General features: G+C 60.2%; 1 protein-coding gene across 2 annotated transcripts in view; it reads left to right on the top strand.

The window, feature by feature from the left end:
- Positions 1-17667, top strand: part of KCNJ12 (potassium inwardly rectifying channel subfamily J member 12) — a 43710-nt gene extending 26043 nt beyond the window's left edge. The window contains exons 2-3 of one of the 2 annotated variants that reach the window (XM_044391756.3): positions 5844-5976; positions 12481-17667. In XM_044391756.3, the coding sequence (XP_044247691.1) occupies positions 12539-13828 (1290 nt within the window). In that variant the 5' untranslated portion in view covers positions 5844-5976; positions 12481-12538 and the 3' untranslated portion in view covers positions 13829-17667. The remainder of the gene's footprint in view (positions 1-5843; positions 5977-12480) is intronic. The other variant, XM_026521199.4, reaches the window with a different exon arrangement.
- The last annotated feature ends 1721 nt before the right edge of the window (positions 17668-19388 follow it).

Here is a 19388-nt window from a genome sequence, read left to right as displayed (position 1 = left end):
CGCACTCAGCTGCGGCCCTACCACCCGCCCTCCGGTTCCTTGAACACAGAGAGCAACAGTCCAGCCTCCGGGTCTTCATTCTTGCTGTTCCCCCTTCCAGGAACACTGTTCCCACATTCTCTCCTTGTGCCGCTCTCAAGTCAAATGTCACAATTTTCTGAAAGACCTCTAGAATAGTGCCCACCTTGCCTCTGGAATTACTTGGGGCTCCCCCCCCCCCGCCAACGTGTTTTTTGTCTGTCTTGCTTCACTTGAATGTTGGCACCAAGCATCCTGTCTGCACACAGTGGAGGCTTAGTGGCCCCCTGCTGAGTGAGTGAGTAAATGTGAAATGTGCTTCTGGTGAGCAAGTGAGGGCCCCGGACCTTGGCAGCGCTCCAGACCTGAGCGAGGGTGAAGGGACGGTCCCTCTAGAAAGCCCCCTCTATTTTCCTGGACTCCTGGTCTTAACGCTCAGCCTCTCGTCCATGCCAGGAGGAACCCCAGGCCCCTCAGAGATCCACCAGGCCCTCCCAGTGCATTTTCTGTTCCCCAAATAAAGCCAAATTTACCGAATGAGGAGGCAAAAAAGGGGAAGAGAAACAACTGTCCCTGTGTCCCCCCAGCTGAGTGTTGGGCTCACGGGGGGACTGGGGCAGGGGCTCAGGCTCTTATCTTGGCCAGCTTTATTCTAGGGAGGCCCCACGTGGGGCCCAGCCTCTTATGAAGAAGTGCAGCTCCCAAGGTGGGGCCTTTTCCCTCCTGGGGGCAAGGCAGGGCAGGAGGGCTCCTGAGGGAGGAGGTGGCTGGAGCATAGAGGGACCAGAGGCAGGACACCGGGCTCCTAGAATCGGCTCATAGGTGGGTAACCTTGGACATGGCCGCGCTCCTCTCTGTGCCTTATTTACTGCTCTGTCAAATGCTTGTGTTATGCCACCTGGAACATTCTCTAATGCAATGCAAGGTACTCAGCCAAAGCCAGGCACTCTGTTCCAGGGCCCAAGACATGTGAGAACTCGGCAAGGAGCAAAAGGGGACCCAGGGAAGTCTTGGAAAGCTTTATAGAGGAGGCACCCTTCGTGCTTGAAGGATGCATTGAGTTCTGGAAAGCGGCTCAAGGCATTCCACTGCGAGAGGCCATCTCATGCTGAGGCTCTGAGGCATGGATGTTCCTGAGTCATCAGTTGTTGGGGGTCACCTGGTCTTCAGGGCAGAGCCTACTTCTAGCACTGTGTTCATTCCTATCACGTCCTTTTCTGTTGTTGATTTATAAGAACTTTTTATATATTAAGCACACCAGTCTTTTTTATAACAAACGTTTTCATTTACCTTTTTTGCTTACGATGAGTTTTGATAAGTAACGCCGTAAGTATTTTTATGTTGGTAAATTTTCCTGCTTTGTCTTTCATGGCCTTCCTTGTCCCAGGCTGTTCTTGTCACTTTATCTCAGATCTTTGCTGTCCTGCGAACATGCTGGGTACTTAGGAAATGTCTGAGACTCCAATTAAGTTGAAGCATGAAAAATTACAGCTTTAAGACAAATAGAGGCCATGGTGCCTTTGCTCACTGTCTGCCTCCCCCTGGGGTTCCTTCCCATTCTTTCTGTCTGTTCATTCCTTCCTGCCTGGAGTGAGGTCCAACCCAGGCCCTCCAGGGGCCTATGCACCCTCTCTAGAGTGAGTCGGGGCTCAGATATGTGATGATGGGAGGTGGTGGGGGACCAGGAAATTTCCAGCTGGGCAACCTCCATGTATTAACTTGATGAAACCCCATGAGATGGATACCATTATTAATCCCACTTTACAGGTCAGAAAATGGGCTCGGAGAGGTTATATGACTTGCCCAAGGTCACACAGGAAGGGACAGAGATAGGATTTGAACCCAGGCCATGTTGCCCCAGAACTCATACTTTCAGATTTCCTTCTGGCACCTCATTGCCCTTGGGATCAAGTCCAGGGTCGTTAGTATGATATCTGGTGCCTCTCAGGTCCTCAGTTTCTTCATCTATCTGTGTCACGCCTTGGCCCCAGCGCCTATGCACTGTTAGTACGTGATGAAGTGTGTCCCCACCTGTCTCTCTACACCCTCCCTAGCCACAAATGCCTTGGAATCCTGGAATGTTGGCTTGGAAGGGCCAGCCTTTGTGGTTGTAGATAGGAAACAGGGAGGCTCAGAGGTGAGGAGAGCCCCAGAGTCCAGTGTGCACCTGGATCCGTGGAACTCTAGGTGCCCCTCACGGGCACTGCAGTTCGTCTCAGGCTGGGCTTTCTCCTGCTGCTCCCTCCGGGAAGCCCCCTGCACCCCGACTGGGTTAGACATCTCCCCGGGGCTCCGAGGGCTCTGACCGTGGCTCTGATCCAGCCTCGTTGTGATTGCTGGTTTGCTCACTATCTCCCTTGCTTGGCAGGGCACCCCACGCGAGCAGGCATTTGCTGGTCCATCCAAGTCACTGGTGCGTAGCTGAGCCCGGCATGAGCAGACCTTCAGTTGACTGCAAGAGGGAGGCCCAGAGAGGGGCAGACACCTGCCCCGGGTCACACAGTGACTGAGAGCAGAGCTCTCAGTGGGAGCAGAGCTGGGAGCCCATGAAACCCCTAAGACCCTTTAGGCCCCACGTGCCCCTGGGACGGGATATTAGGGACGGAGCAGTGTCTGTAATGGCCACTCTAGTAGAGAGGTCCCAGGGGCCTCTGTCCTCGGCTACTCCCAGAGGCCTGGGGCCAAGGACACCCTGTATCCCTCCTGTCCCCACCTGCTGTAGAAGGATGTTCTCAAGATAAAAATACCCTGTGAAACATTCCCCGGTGTCTGGCATGACCTGTCGTCCATCCTGGGGGCCAGAACCTCCCGCCCTGGCTTCACCTTGGGGCTCAGAAGGCAGATGTCCACTTCTCGTGGCCATTTGGCCCAGCCTGTCCCAGGATCAGTGTGTCTGGCCCCTACCGCTAGGCTGTGGACCGTGAGGGGCCTGAGGGTTGCAGGCGGTGACTGCAGCCAGCGTCTGCTGGGCTCTGCCTGCCGGCCAGCACCATCGAGGCACAGAGGAAGGAGGCGGCCAGACTTCAGTCTGTGCCAGCTCCTGGGTCTCCTGCTTCCTTGCCTATTGGGGTGCATTCGGAGAGGGTCACACACGACTGCATGGGAGGGCCAGGGATACATATGCCACCTTTCCGTCCTGTCAGGAATCCCCATTTCTGTTCTTAGAGCCGGAGAGAGAACCCTCCAGAGAACCCTGGAGGGACCGGCCCTTACCCTGGGTCTGTACTGGGACAGGGCCTCCCTTTACTCCCCTGACAGCGTCCTAAAGTAGGTGGGGTCTGCGTCTTTTGCAAATGAGGAGGCCAAGGCCCAGGAAGGGCCCTTTGTGAGCTGGGGTCAGCCAGGCCTTGGATTAGGGAATCGGGGCTCGCTGGCCCCCTCGGGCCCCACCCCTCCAGGGAGGACTGCGGTCCGCAATGATGACAGCTGCCTTCTCCCAGAGCCCTGCTGTTCCAGGCCCTGTGCCCAGAGCACAGCTCCCTCACCACCCTGAAGTGCATGGGCACATCGCTGGGCAGGCGTCATCAGCCCATTTTGTGGAGGAGGAAGCTGGGCCTCAGGAAGGGGAAGTGCCTTGCCCTGTCCCCAGGCAGTTTCGGCCCCAGCCTTGGCTGACAGACTGGCACTGGCAGGGGGAGTGGGGAAGCGTCAGTGTCCATCCAGGCCCCGCCCCCGCTGGCTGGGGTCTGAGGGCCAGTCCGGCCGGTCTGGCTCCGGGCCCTCCCGTGTTACATGCTAGCCCCACCCCGCCTGCAAACGGTCCTCTCCAGGGCGGTGCCCGTGACCCAGGAAGACATACGGTGAACGTCAGAGGTTTGAATCCACATCACGGGCTGCTGTGGCTACCCCAGGGTGGCAGGGAGAGTACCGGACAGGGTGTCCAGAGACCTGGGTTCCTGTCTCCAAACTGCCACTCGCTCATTGGTTTTGTGACCTTGGCCAAGTCACTTCTCTGCTCTGAGCTTCCGTTTCCCTGTAGAATGGAGCTAATTCGCCCCCCTCACAGGTGAGAACACACGTGATTGGATTTGTGGGTCTGGAGAAAGCCCCATTAGGAACTAGGGCATCAGGGACAAGGCTGAGGGAGCCTGGGGCAGGCCAAGTGACCAACAGGAAGGGGGGTGGGGCCGGCTGTCTTTCATCCTTCTCCCTAAACTTCTTTGGCTCCCATTGCCCTGGGACATCTCCTCTTTTGGAGTTCCAACTCCAGGTGACCCGGGGCGAGTGACTTAGCCTCTCTGAGCCCCAGTTCCCCTGTCTGTCAAGCCGGGAGAAGCAGCGCTCCCACAAGGCGAGGCTGTGAAGGTTGGAATAACTGACATCAGGAGCTGAGCCGTCAGGGCCAGGCACAGTGTAGGGCCATCAAGGGCAAGGGCAAAGATCCAGGACTTGGGCAGAGCCCTTGCCATGGAGATTTGCAGCCGTGTGATGTGGGTCTATGATGGAGCCCCCCTGAGCCTCAATTTCCCCATTACTTGGAGGGTGCCAGGGCTAAGAGGGGGACCCTGCATTCCCATAGCAGCTGTTCAGGGAATGATGAGGGACGGAGAAGCAGGGGGCCGAGGATGGGGAGTCTTGAGGTAAGAGCCTGGAAGGTGAAGAGACACCAGCAGGACATGCCCGTATGGAGTAAGCGGAGGCCCAGAAGGGGGAAGTGAGTCACCCAAGGTCACACAGTTTGTGATGAGCAGAGGACTTGAACTCAGGTCTGTGGGCCTCTAAACCCACTGCTGTCACCTGCCCCAGGACGCTTATGATGAGGGGGTGACTCACCCACGGTTCCCTTGACCCCAGCCAGAAAAGCCAGTGCGACAGTGGACTGCAGCCAGCTCGGCTGTGAAGGGGTGGGGCCCTGTGGCCTCTGTGGCTGGGAGGTGGGAGAAGGTGAGAAGGGCCTCTCAAGCCGGCTTGCCTCTGGAACCGCACGGAGCGCCTTTCCGCCACGCTGTCCTCCGATTCCCACAGCACGCTGGGGAGACAAGCAGGGGGCCCCTTTGACAGTAGGAAAACTGAGGCTTATGGGGTGCTGGGACCACATGGGATGCGTGTTTGCCAAGGCAAGTGTCTGACGAGTTACCGACGTGCACCCACCCATAGAGACGTTTATCCACCCATCTACTTCTCTATTCATCTATCCCACTCGCCCATCCTCACACCCACCCACCCGTTGGTAACCCACCCACTCACCCACCCATAATCCGTCCACCTACCCATCCGTGATGCAGCCAGCCAGCCATCCGTCTGTCCTTCTGTCCGTCCACTCTTGAACCCCGCGGTTGGCATGGGGAAGGCTCTGCAGGTGGTGGCTAGGAGCATCGGTTAGGGACCTGAGTGGCTAGGAGCATCGGTTAGGGACCTGAGTCCCGCGGTTGGCATGGGGAAGGCTCTGCAGGTGGTGGCTAGGGGCATCGGTTAGGGACCTGAGTTCCTCGGTGACCTTAGGAAAATTACCACACTACCTGCCTCTCTGGAATGAGAACAGCAGTAGTTCCCGCCTCGTGGGGCGGGTGTGAGGGTTACACGAGCCGATGTCTGGACAACGCCTACCAGTGTCGGGCAATCGGCAGGCACTCCGTAACGATCAGCTGCTGTTTTCTCCGGGGACCTACCTTGTTCTGCCCTTCTTTGGTTCCGAACGGTTTTATAAAGAGACTCAAAGCTGCGAAGGTGTGGGTATCAGAGCGTTGGACTGGAGGCCTCTTCCACCCCCCACGGGACCCCCACGGAAGCAGCAGAAATGTGGCTTTCGGTGGAAATTTCAGACTCTTGAACCCTTGTGAGAGCAGCAGCCTCACAGTAATTCGGCTTTGCTCTGTTAACTTCAGGGGCTTCTGGCGACCGGTTCCTCTCCCGCTGGGGCCTGGGAAATGGCAGCTGCTGCAGACGCAGCCTTGAGGACAGCCACGTGCCCGCTCAGCACCGTTACTTAGAAGATAGGATCCAAGAGGTAAGACGAAGGTCAGCGATGTGCCTCTGTCCGTCTAGTCATCCAGGCAACCGAACACTCCTCTGTCCGCTCACCTCTCCGGCCTCTCCTTCGCCCATCGTCCACCCACTGGCGCCACACCTGCCCCCATCCACCTGCCATCCACCCACCTGTCCACTCACCTACCCAACGCATCCGGCCGTCTGTCCTTCCACGTATTCACCCATTTCCCAACCATTCACCACCATCGCAGCGGTTCAGCCGTGCACCCAAATACCCATCTGTCCTTCCATCCACGGTCCGTCTGTCTAGTTATCCGTCTGTTCGTCTGCCTGCCCACCCACCCATCCATCCATCTCTCCGTCTCTTCATCCAGCCACGAATCCATCCACCGAAGCCATCGAATTATTTTCTATCCACCTAACCCATCCATCTTTCTGGCTACCACCCATCCGCCCATCCACCCATCAGTCCCATTTATTCATCACGCGCCCGACCACCCCGCACGTACATCAACCCCATCGTACACGTACGATCCGTCCACCACCTACGTCCTCATCCGTCTGCTGCTCCGCTGCCTGCTCCCTCACCCTTTTGTCTGGTCGGCGAGTCTGTGCCAGGCCCGTACCAGCCTCTCTGGGCCTCTGAGGTTGGCCAGAGATGGGGCCTGGGCAAGCTCAGCTCTCACGGAGGGTAGAAGGTGACGTCCGGCCATACCAGGAGAAGCCCGGGGCCAGAGGATCCGAAAGGGTTCTGTGGAAGTGGTGGCCTTCAGCTGATCCCTGACAGAGGGGAGGATTATAAAGGTTCGCTTTAGCTGTGATTTGGGGGTCAGACCCCATGGGGCAGAGGGGCGCCACAGCACAACCCATTAGAGGCCTGTGGTGTGTCCAGACAGGAGTGGCCTGGACCGGAGGGAGGATGTAGGTGAGGAAATGGGGGGCAGCTATGAGAAATCAGGAGTCAAACCACGCAGGACCCGGTGAGGGAGTGGATATGGAGGCTGAAGGAGAGAGAGGAGACCAGGCTTCCGGCTCAGGCAACTGGGGAAGTGGTCAGGTTGCCAAATGACCCTATGAGGAGGGGCAGGAGGAGGGGGAGGACAGGAGGGAGAAGGAAGAGAGGAGGAAGTGGGAGAGGAGGGGGAGGCTGAGGGGGGAGGGGGAGGGGAGTAGGAGGACGGAAGATGTTGGGGAGGAGAGGAGGCCCCGCGCTGGCCACGTGGTGCTGTGGGACAGGAGGCTGGGGTCTGGGGAGGCAGCAGAGAGCAGGCACCCAGAGTGCGCTTGTCGCCCCTCAATGAAGGCTGCTCTGGGGGCAGCATTCCCTAGCCTGTCCGACGTGTGAGCAGAGTGTGTGCCGCGGCCAGAGAGCTTTTGGGCAAAAAGACTGCTGTTAGTGGTCGGAAAGGGAGCGGGCAGGCCTGGGGCCCAGGAGGAGCTCCCGCGTCCTCTCCTGTACCGTGGCTGTTTCTGTCCTGGTGCCCAGCACGGGCTTGGCACGTGTTGACCCCGAGTGTGTGTAGGCCGTGGTGTGCACCTCGGGCAAAGGCGGTCTGCACCTGGGGAGGGGAAGGGAGCTGGGCCTGGAAGGGGCAAAGGAGACTGTCATCCTCTTCCCCATTGTGAAAATGCAAATGGTGCTCCCAGCCCTTCTTCTTCCCTCCAAGCCAACCTCGGCCTCCTCACAGGCCACCCGAGTGCGCCAGCATGCTCGCCCCCCCCCCCCCCCCCCCCGTGCTCCCCGCCACCGGCAGGGCCCCTCCCCTGGCTGTGCTGCACCCCCAGGCCTCTCAGTTCCTCTGTCATGGAGCCAGGGAGCCCTGCGTGGAGCCTCCCAGCCCGCATATTAAAGATGGGCTTCGTCAAGCTCTGTCGCTCAAGCTGATGGGTAGTTCCCGGAGTGGGAAAGATTCCGAGGCTGTCCCAGGACACGGGAGGCCTTCTCTGATGGGTCAGCGATGCCTGCCGCGGGCATGGGCGGGAGGAGGACGTGCGGCTGCACGGAGGCCACGCACTGGCTCTCCCTGACCCGCGGGATCTCCGAGTTCTCTCATTGCAGGCTGTGATCATGACGTAGTGAGTGCCCCGTCCCTGGACGTTCCAAGCAAGGGCTGAAGGGCCCTGGGTCGGGGGTGCCGGCGAGGGGCTTATCTCTGCTTCTAGTGCTGGATTCGGGGCCGTTCGTGTGTCTTATCACCACACGGTCCGGCCAGGGCCTGAAGGACTGAGGCAGGAACGCAGCGTCAGGCCTGCTGTCTGGCCCTGGGGCTTGGGGCCGATGGGGGTCTGTTTCTCTCCCACCCTCCAGACTGGGAACTTGCTGCTTAGTGGCCGTGTGACCCTGGGCAGAAAGACTCAGTCTTTCTGAGCTTCAGTTTCTTCATCTGGAAAATGGGGTAATAGTCATAAGGCTGTTGAAGGGATTAAGTGAGATTGCTGGAGCTCTTAGAAGCCGGCCGGGCCTGTGGTGAACACACGGTGGGCATCGATCCCCGCGTTCCTGCCGCTGGAGGCGCTCTGGCCAGCGGAAAGGCCTGGGGCGGGGCCGGGGGGGGGGCTTGAGCCCCTCCCGCTCTTACAGTTAGTGCTTTCTTGACATCTGAGACTGTAGGCCCCCACCTTGCCCTCTTTCCCTCCCGGATGTCACTGAAACCTGAGGTGCCCAGAGCCTCAGGGGACAGGGCATGGGGTGTCCTGCTCCATCCGGAGGCACTTCCCGGTGGCTTTTGGGCCCCACCTTTGGGTCATGTGGCAGCTGCCTCTCTAAAAGCTCCCAGCCCAGGCCCTGTCCTGCTCTGAACGCCCCGGTGGCCGGGAGTCTGTGTCCCCAGAGCTGTGGCCACAGGGAAGCAGGCTCAAGAACAGCCGGGCTGGGGACAGCTTCACCATCTCTTGGACGTGTCTGGTCTGCGCCCCCACCGCCCCCCTCTGCCTGCTGGACTTGCTTCGCTCCCCACCTCCTGTGTCGAAGTCACCTCGTCTGCTCAGGTAGCACACCCCTGGAGCCTCTGTCCCCGTCCCCTCCAGACGATGCCTGGCATCCCCACTGGCCAACCTGGGCATCTGCCAGCAGCGATCCTAACTGTTGTCTTTACTGCCTCATCCAAGCCCACAAGTTGCTTTGTGACCTGGGGCAAGTCTCAGCCTCAGTTCTCGAATCTGTGAAATGGGGAGCCGGCTTCCTTACTTGCTGAGGCCTCTTCTACCAAACCAGTCTCTCTCTTTTTTTTTTTTTTTAAAGATTTTATTTATTTATTTGACAGAGATAGAGACAGCCAGCGAGAGAGGGAACGCAAGCAGGGGGAGTGGGAGAGGAAGAAGCAGGCTCATAGCAGAGGAGCCTGATGTGGGACTCGATCCCATAAAGCCGGGATCACGCCCTGAGCCAAAGGCAGATGCTTAACCGCCGTGCCACCCAGGCGCCCCTCTACCAAACCAATCTAATAACATTTCTTATCTGATCTAACTATATGCATCCTTGAGCAAGAGTCAAACAGGTGTGCATATCCCTGGTTGAGGATATTGTCCCACATTTCTGAAACCGAGTCTTTAAGGACTCCAGAGCTGTGTGACTTTCCTGGCACTCCTGTGTTTGTGGCCAGGGAGTGTGCTTGAGACGTTTGGCAAGTTTGTGGTGCTGGGGTTTCTGTTCATGGGTCCTGTTCTGGATCTTTCTTTGTGGTGATGCATTCACTAAGAGCCTGGGAGGGGGTCCCCACACCCCTAGCATCACACACACGCACTCACACGCATGTACACACACGGCAGAATGGGGCCATGGGAAGTGGACTCCTGGCCTGATAGCTGGAGCTCCAACTCTATCTCTAATCCTTAGTTTCTGTGTGACTTTGGACAGTGACTCTGCTCATAGCCTCAGTTTCTAGCTGAGAAACGGGAGCAGGGTGTGAACGTGACCTTACTGATTTTCTCTGTGTGGTTCGAGGAGGAACCTCAACAGAAGAGGGGTTTCCCAAGCCCGTGTGACACGGTCTGGGTGGGTCCCAGGTGCCCAGCCCAGGCAGAGACACCAGGAGTCACTGCTGCTCCCTCACGGGCTTGGGAGCTGGCCAGGGGCGAGGCTTCCCTGCTGATGGGAGCAGCGCTCCGGGCTGGGCTCTCCGGCCTTTGATTCTTCCGATTCTGTCCCTTGCAGGCCTCGAGCTGCTCAGAGCCCCAGGTGGAGCAGCCATGACCCGCTGGACGTCCCTCAAGGCCTCCAGGCCGCATAAACCTGCCCCGTGCGGTCCGGTGGCAACTAAGTACCCAGGCCCTGGCCACCTCTGCCTGGAGGGTCCAGGAATCTGGGGCGGAGCCATCTTCTCGGCTCAGTACTCGGGGTCCCAACAACCGCCGGCTCCTTGCCTCCTGGCCTGGGCAAAAGCAGCATCCACGATTACAGCCCCAGGCCTCAGCTCCTCAGACCCATGGTGAGGTGGTCAGCTGGCGTGGCTGTGGGGGGAGGATGGCAGTGTGAGAAGAGGCCTCCGCAGAGCCTCAAGTCCCCACGGCAGGAGACCTCGCATTAGACAGACTGGTTCGAATTTCAGCTCTCTTGCTTATTGGCTGTGTGGCTTTGGGGAAGTCACTTAACCTCTCTGAATTTCCATTTAGAGCAGAAGTAATGATGGTAGCCACATTCTTGGGGTTTTGAGAGGATAATCTAAGAGCATTTGCTGCTGTGTCTGGCCTGCTATCTGCAGTTTGAGGAGTGGGGAGTAAGAGCCGTGAGTGTTAGACATGTGTCCGCTCTGGGGGTCCAGAAACACCTGGCAACGGAGACAGACCCTAGCAGGGGATTGCCGCCCGGCTGGTCACGTGGACTTCTCCCTTAGCTGTCTCGCAGGTGTTTGAAGCAGAGGTCAGATGTCACGCTCCCTCCGAGGCTCTGGCTGTCTCTGGTCACACAGACTGGGGCTAAATCCCAGTGTTGCCTCCTCCTGACTGTCTCACTTCCAGGTTCTGGGTCTCTGGTGGGTGCCCAGTCACCTGCCTCTCTGCTTCTGGCCCGGCTGCCTGGTGACCTTCTTACCTGGGGCCTCATTGTCTCCTGGGCACTCGAGGACTCCCAGCCTTGTCTAACACTGCCTCCTAGTGTGACCAGGTGGGGATTAGGGGTGGATGGGGTCCCCATGGGTGGAGAGGAATATACCCAACTGCTCAGCGCCCTGGCCAGGCCAGCCAGCCAGGATTCTCCCCCTCCTTCCAGCCCAGCCCCACTGAGCCAGGCCAAGGGCCTGAGCCCTTGAAGCCCCGATGCTAATGGCCAGATGGCCTCAGTGCCCACAGGGCCCTGCGGCACCATGGCCTCCGGCGTGTAGATGCCTCAGCCTGGCACCAACAGGCCAGCCCGGAGCTGGCGGGACACTGGGGGAGGGGCAGCTGCCGGCCTGTCTGGGGGCCATGAGCGCAGTGTTTGTCCAGCTGTGGGTATTATGCCGTGGGGCAAGCCTAAGACTGCTCGGTGTGCGTGAGTGTGTGTGTGCGCGTGTGCGTGGCAAGCCAACCAAGTGCTCCCATGAGTGGGCCAAGGACAGTGACGCTTCTGAGCGCTCACTATGTGCTGTCATTTAGAGCCGAGAAAGGCAGTGATGGGGAGGCCCCTGGGCTGGGGTCAGTCAGCGGCCCCTCTGGGCACTGACTCATCACCCCCTCCTAGCTACCGATGGGGAGGCAGAGGGCGTGGTGTATGGGTGCTGAGAGTGGGTGTCCTCGGGGCCGGGCTCTGTTCGAGGCCGTGGGAGTGAGACTGCAGTGAACAAAACAGCAAACTCACGATGCTCGGGTGGCCAGCGGTCTCACAGGAACGGCAGGTGCGCGCAACCCCGCGCATGTCACTCCTGTTACTGTTACTGCTGTTATGAGGTCGGCAGTCGGTGCGTTGGGGTTACAGTGAGGACTGGGTGAGGGTTACAGTCTCCCATGGGTGCAGGAAGATGCTCCTGTGACATGGAGGCCAAGGACTGAAGGAGGTGAGGCAGTGGGAGGATGTCCGGGTGGAGAGTGCGCGGGACAGGCCTGAGGAACAGCGTGGAGGCTGTGAGCTGCAGCAGGGTGAGCATGGAGGAGCCTGGAGGTGAGAGCCGAGGGGCCCCGGACTCCGTTCACGCGGGCCTCGCAGGTGCCGGCAGAGACTGGCTTTGAGCAGAGGACGGACAGGCTCCCCTTGGCTGCCTCTGGACTGGGGTGAGGGCAGGAGCGCGGAGGCTGGCGAGGCAGCCGCCGTGCTGGTGCAGGTGGGTGATGATGGGGACTCAGGCCCTGAGGGTGGGAGAAGAGGCAGGATCGTAGATATACTCTGGAGCACAGCCTTTGGGGTGGGGCTAAGAGGGGTTGCGGATGAATCCAAGGTTTTGGGGCCGAGCTCCTGGGAGGGTCGAGTGTCAGTTCTCCAAGCCGAGGAGGGAGGACGGAGAGTGCGGCTGGGGGGGGGAGTTAGGGCGGAGACGGCCTCCAGCCCCTCCGAGGGCCCTGGGTGGGGGCCGAAGGCTGGGCCGGGGCGGTGCTCCGCCAGCCCGTCTGTCTTCTCTGTTGCAGGAGCCGCCCCCCGCGGAGCCGGCCCCGGGGGGCGAGCCAGGGCGCCCCCAGCCCCGGGATGACCTCGGCCGGCAGGGCCAACCCCTACAGTATCGTGTCATCGGAGGAGGACGGGCTACACCTGGTCACCATGTCGGGGGCCAACGGCTTCGGCAACGGCAAGGTGCACACGCGGCGCCGGTGCCGAAACCGCTTCGTCAAGAAGAACGGCCAGTGCAACATCGAGTTCGCCAACATGGATGAGAAGTCGCAGCGCTACCTGGCCGACATGTTCACCACGTGCGTGGACATCCGCTGGCGCTACATGCTGCTCATCTTCTCGCTGGCCTTCCTCGCCTCCTGGCTGCTGTTCGGTGTCATCTTCTGGGTCATCGCCGTGGCGCACGGCGACCTGGAGCCGGCCGAGGGCCGCGGCCGCACGCCCTGCGTGATGCAGGTGCACGGCTTCATGGCGGCCTTCCTCTTCTCCATCGAGACGCAGACCACCATCGGCTACGGGCTGCGCTGTGTGACGGAGGAGTGCCCGGTGGCCGTGTTCATGGTGGTGGCGCAGTCCATCGTGGGCTGCATCATCGACTCCTTCATGATCGGCGCCATCATGGCCAAGATGGCGCGGCCCAAGAAGCGGGCGCAGACGCTGCTGTTCAGCCACAACGCCGTGGTGGCGCTGCGCGACGGCAAGCTCTGCCTCATGTGGCGCGTGGGCAACCTGCGCAAGAGCCACATCGTGGAGGCCCACGTGCGGGCCCAGCTCATCAAGCCACGGGTCACTGAGGAGGGCGAGTACATCCCGCTGGACCAGATCGACATCGACGTCGGCTTCGACAAGGGCCTGGACCGCATCTTCCTCGTGTCGCCCATCACCATCCTGCACGAGATCGACGAGGCCAGCCCGCTGTTCGGCATCAGCCGGCAGGACCTGGAGACGGATGACTTCGAGATCGTGGTCATCCTGGAGGGCATGGTGGAGGCCACGGCCATGACCACACAGGCCCGCAGCTCCTACCTGGCCAACGAGATCCTGTGGGGCCACCGCTTCGAGCCCGTCCTCTTCGAGGAGAAGAACCAGTACAAGATCGACTACTCCCACTTTCACAAGACCTATGAGGTGCCCTCCACGCCCCGCTGCAGCGCCAAGGACCTGGTGGAGAACAAATTCCTGCTGCCCAGCGCCAACTCCTTCTGTTACGAGAACGAGCTGGCCTTCCTGAGCCGCGATGAGGAGGACGAGGCAGATGGCGACCAGGATGGCCGCAGCCCCCAGGCCCGGCACGACTTTGACAGACCCCAGGCCGGTGGGGGTGGCGGCCTCGAGCAGCGGCCTTACAGACGGGAGTCGGAGATCTGAGCCACCATGGGCCAAGGTGCAGCGTCCGCCCCTCCAGGGAGAGGCCCGGCGTCCCGCGAGGGCCCTGGGTTTCGGCAGAACGGGCCAGGTGCCCCGGTTGCAGACTCAGTAGCGTTTTAGATGTTTTATGTTTCTTCACAGTGGCCTGGTAAGGTTGGCGGGAGAGTGGGTGGCCAGAGTGGGCCGCCCCTGGCCTCGGAGGCCAGAAGAGCTGCAGGGGCAGGGAGGTGGCCTCTAGGGGTCCGGGTCAGGAGCCAGGGCCTTCTGCCTGGGCAGAGCGGCAGCCTGCCCGGAAGTGGCTCGACAGCCACCCAGCTTCTGCGGGTGAAGGCTGGCGGCTACAGAGCGCCCCGCTGGTTTTTAACTTGGGGAGAAACACCAGTTTGGGCTTTCTCAACCTTAGCTTGAGTAAGACTGTTTACAAAAAAAAAAAAAAATTTAACACGTGATTGACAAAATATTTAATTTGTGGGGGTTATAAAAAAAGACAGTTAGAATTGCATTGGTCTGCCGAGATGCAGGCAGTTCGATGGGGGCTCCGCGAGGTTCCCCGAGGCTGGATAGGCCTCTCCTCTGTGAAGGCCGGGTGTGCCGGGCGGGCAGTCCACACGCGCAGGCACGGGGCTCAGCCGCGGTTCCTTCGGCTCACGGCCGATTGGATGATGTTTGTGATAGAAAAACCAAGACCGTGTTAATGATCATAATAAAAGCTTTCCAGAGTCCTAGAGGTGGGGGTAGGGGCTGGGAAAAAACTAGTTTGAGCTTTTTGAGTTTGACTTTTGTACCTTAGAGATGCGTCTCAGGGCTGGATATGGGACCTGCCTGCCGTGGAGGGCCCGCTCCCCCCAGAGCTTCCTGTTTTACTTCTCTCTCCTTTTCTGCCCAGTGGCCTCCACCCCTTCCACAGTGAGGGACGCTCAGAAAATGTTGGAGTAGATGGCTCCGTGGGAAGGGAGGCCGGGTTCCCAGACGACCAGGAAGCAGATCAGCCCCATTCCCACGGGTCCCCAGTGTGAGTCGTGCCTTAGAGACCCCGGGTGGGCCAGCCCTAGTTGTTTCTGTTTTTATCAGACTCGCCCATCCTCCCAGCTGCCCCCGATTCCACCGTGAAGTCCCCGCCAGCCTGTGTGTCTCAGAGGCAGGGCTGTCCTGGCACTCTCTCCGCACCTGGGGCACTGCAGGTGGGTCCCAGCCAGGCTGTCCCGGCTGAATGGCAGAGGAATGATCTTAGAAGAGGTGTGGAAGTGTCAGCTGAGATGACTGGGAGTGGCACTTGCATCCAGGCACCCTCACCAGGAAGAATTTTGGAGCTGTTGGCTCTGCTGGCCCGGAAGCGGGCCCCTGGACCACGAGCTGCCCAACGTGGGCTTGTTCTTGGCAGAGGACACCGCTGGCAGGGATGGAGCTGGCCAGGCCCTTCCCAGGACAGCGAAGAATGTTGTACTCTCAAATGACCAGGCCTGTAAAGAAGTCCTTAATTAGAAAGCCCATACGTGTCTCCCCAGTCTGCCCGCCTAGGCCGCTCCAACCCGTGCCCTCCAAGACAGCTAGGCACTCAGGGCTCTGGCCCAAGTGGGGAAACTGAGGCAGAGTGCAAGGTCATGCAGTGGCTGGGTGGGTCTCTGGAGGCAGGGAGAGGCCAGGGCCCCGGGGTGGGGCTCTTGCTTCACCCCTCCTCCTCCACCCACCCCTGGGGCAGCTGGAGACCTGGCCTGAGGTCAGAGGCCTTGGAGGGTCTGGGCGTGAGCTATCAGTTCCCACCCACGGACACCCTGGGCCCATGCCCTGAGGGATGCCTGACTCCCAGCGTCCCGCCCAGGCCTCAAGCTCGCCCTCGTTTCTGGCTGGGATGATTCAGGCGGTTGGAAGCAGCTCTTTCCTCTCAGGATCTGCTGGAGGGGCCTCTGCTCCTTCCCAGCCTGGGGCCTGGCTTCCAGCCTTGAGCCTGGCTGGCTTTCTCCATTTTAGCTCCAGGGGCGGGGTGGGGTGGGGGAGCAGGGCAAGGCTGATGTGGAAGGGCTTACCTGCCCTCCCCCACCCAGATTGTCAGGCTGAGCCGGGGAAGGATGAGGTGGCCCCGGTCACTTGGGGCTGGCATACCGGCCTGCGTTCTGCTCTGCCCAGCAGCTGGAGATCCTTCCAGAGCTGGGTGGGCCAGGCTTCCACTGCCACCATCCAGAGCAGAGCCCAGGGACTCTGGGTCCCCCAAGGCCCATGCCACCTCTGGCTCGGTGCACCTCCTCTCAGGCCTGTCCCCCTCCGAGGCCCAGGCTGGATGGTTCAGCCCCAGACCCTGCGGGAGAGCAGCCCTGAGCTACCTTTCATCTCTCGCCAAAGGCAGATGCTGCGTTTTCAAACTCTTCTGCCCTCTTTTTTTCCTTCCCTGTATTTATTTATTTATTTATTGCTTGTGCTAAAGACCAAAATAGTCTCCCTCTTTAGTGCACTTGAAACGGGAGGGTGGATGGGAGGAGCTGTGTGTGTGCAGAGCAAGGGTTCCGTCGTCCCTGGGGAGTGTGTGCTGGGGGGGGTGCCCATGTATGTGCGTGCGTGTGTGTGTGCGTGCGTGTGCGTGTGCGTGTGCGTGTGTGTGTGCGTGTGTGCGTGTGCGTGTGTGTGTGCGTGTGCGTGTGTGTGTGTGTGTGCGTGTGCGTGTGTGTGTGTGTGTGTGCGTGTGTGTGTGTACCAATCTGCACCCACCCTCCCCTCCCAGGCACCGAGATTTCCGAGAAGTTTCTTGCCAGCCTGAACCAGGAGGGGTGGGGGTTGGAATGGGCCAAGGTCGTGGCCTCCGGTGCCCTCCTCCCTGAGACACTGAGCTGCTGATGTGGGAAAGGGGCCGTGCTGACGGTGTGTGTGTGTGAGTGTGAGTGTGTGAGCACCAAGTGTGTGGACTCCCATGTGCAGTCATCTCCTCTGTGTTCAAGCAAATGGGTGCAGTTACGGCAATCCGCACGAGCGTGTGGGTTCGCAGTTCGTGGGAGTGTCGTGCAGACGCGGGCCCACGGTGATCTCCGTGTGCGTGTGAGTCTGGGCCGATGATAGCTATATGTGGTGTGTATGTGTGTACACACACACGCATGGTTCTATGTACTTGCCCACAGGCGCGTGCGTGAGTGCGTGTTCTGTATGCGGGCATTGGTGTGATGCTTGCCGGCTGTAAGGCTGGGCACGCAGGGCTCAGGACGGACACCGGCTGTGGCCATCAGCACAGCTGAACCCCGCCGTCTGCCCTGGTCACGTCCACGCCGGAATGCGTGGAACGCGTATGCTGGCGTGAGGCTTTTGTGCACGCGGGCACGAGCTAATATCCGCACGCGTGGGTGAGCGCTTGCCTGCGGATGGCGTCTGCGCGCGTGTGTCCCCGTGAACACGCGGGCGCCTCTGGTGCATTTGTGTGGCAGCGGTGCCGGGCTCTGTGAGCAGGGCTGGTGCCCGCCTGCTGGGGGCCGTGTGTGTGGGCACGTGTGAGCGTGTGCAGGTCGCAGGGCTGTGTGCACGCGAATGTCCGTGGAAACGGTGTGTCCGCGTGCGCGCCTGCGTGTGCTGCTTGGGACGTGGTGGCCGCCCCCCCGTGCCATGCTGGTGCTGTGCCCCCCACTCCCCCCACCCCGGTCCCTGCCTGCCCGAGGGTCCCGGCGGGGCGGGGGGGCGGGAGCGGGGGCCTGATGGGAAGGAGGCCCCTGCACAGGGGTGTCTGTCCTGCGTGAGGTCACAGAATGTCACATCTATTTTAAACGGTGAAACTGGAGAATTTTCATGTTATTTTCAATACATAGCATATCTAAAGACATAGGCCACGAGACTAGACCACATTAAATGCATTTTGATCTCTTTGAGTGCCACCGTGTGGAGATGTGTGTTTGCAAATCCCTGCCTGGCATTCTTGGGCTCCCTCAGCCCACTGTGACCCGGGGCTTGGGGCCTGGGGTGGGGGGGTCCTGGTAGGAGCCCTGCAAGAGAGGACCGAGCCCCACCCGCTTGCAGACCCCAGCGCCCTCTTCCAGCAGTCCCCTGTGACCGCACACCCTCTCCCGCACAGGCCCTGGAGTGAGCCCGCCCACCCCCTCACCCTGGATGCGACACTTCCCCAGCCATGTGACCTTGGGCCACTGCCCTGTCCTCCCTGGGCCCAGGACATCCCCACTTTTCCTTCTGCAAAGATTCGGTGAGCACGTCTACACGCAGCCGTGTGCTGTGTGCAGAAGAGCAGAAGCTCTTTCCTGGGACTCCTTCCCCCGGGGAGGCCCCGCGAGCCAGCAGCCCTGGTTCTCACCACGGTGACAGGACAAAAAGTTGCGGTGGGCAGGGGGGCCCGAGGACCCCTCCTGCAGCCTGGCATGGTGATGGGGAGGAATTGGAGTGGTGTTCTCCCAGTGAGGCTGGGGCGATGAGGGCCGGAGGGCAGACAGGTGCCGCCAGCAGGGGCGAGAGCACACGCAGGGAGGAAGACACGCGAGGCCCATCTGGGGGAAAGGAGATTTCTACCCGTAGCAGGGGCTCAGTCTCTGGGGTGTCAGTGGCCTTCTGGCAGAGGCTCACGGAGAGAAAACTCTTTCCTTTCCCCCAACCAGTTCCCTCCCTGGAGAACTCCCCTGCATCAGTGAGGGACCCCAGGGAAGCTTCATTCTGCGGGATTCAGGCGATGATTCCAGACCACAGGATAAGAAGCCCAGGCAGTGGCGACCTGCGGGGATGAAGGACAGGAGGTCGGGAGGGGCTGGGGCAGGTCACGACGGCTTCCTGGAGGTTGTTCGTCTGGGTTGAACCTGGAGAACAGCAGACCCTGAAGGTGGTGAGCTTGATCTGGGGGTGGAGCTCCCTCCCCTAGCCCCGGAGCCCTCCTTGGTACCCCAATACTGAAATCGAAGCCAGCTGGGGCCCCCCCGCCCCCCGGGAACTGGTTCCACAGACAGGAATGGGGCCCCAGTCAGCGCTTGATAACCATCTAGGACTCCAGCTTGACGGCCTGGGCGCTCAGCAGCCCTGACGCGCCCCTGTCCTGCTTGTGACCCTCAGTCAGAACGCAGGCCACTCTCTTGCTTGGTGACCTGTGTCGAATTCCTTTCCCGCCGTGGCCTCCGTCGCTGTGCCTATAAAGAAAGGGGACGTTCATCATAAATGCTAGCTCACACCCTTGTGGAAAGAACGAGAGGGAGAAAGAACGTCGACTCGGCAGCCGCCTCGCGCGCACACGCAACACGAGCCCTCGAGGTGGGGCCGGCGCACGTGGAGAGAGCAGGTGCCCCCCTCCCCAGTTGCAGCAACACCAGTGTGTGCGGTGAGCCCACAGCTTGCCCGCACTTTCCTGCCTCCCCAAGGATGAGATGAGTCCAAGTTGGAATCTGCTTTAAAAAAGGTAGAAAGGGGGTGGGAGTGGGGGATTCGGTGATGACCGTTTATTAAGCGCTCACTGACTTGACGTGTGAGGTCCCTGAAGTGCCGGCTGTACCTGTTTTGGAGAAAATCAGTCCAGGGACATTAAGGGACTCTCCAGGGAGCTGGGATCCGACCCAGGCCTGGGGTCCCCCAGTGCTCCTGCGGCCTTCATTTGACCCAG

This window comes from Ursus arctos, unplaced genomic scaffold, assembly GCF_023065955.2.
Source record: "Ursus arctos isolate Adak ecotype North America unplaced genomic scaffold, UrsArc2.0 scaffold_14, whole genome shotgun sequence".
NCBI lineage: Eukaryota > Metazoa > Chordata > Mammalia > Carnivora > Ursidae > Ursus > Ursus arctos.
The sequence above is the reverse complement of the archived record's forward strand: the minus strand, read 5'-3'. Positions and strand labels throughout refer to the sequence as shown.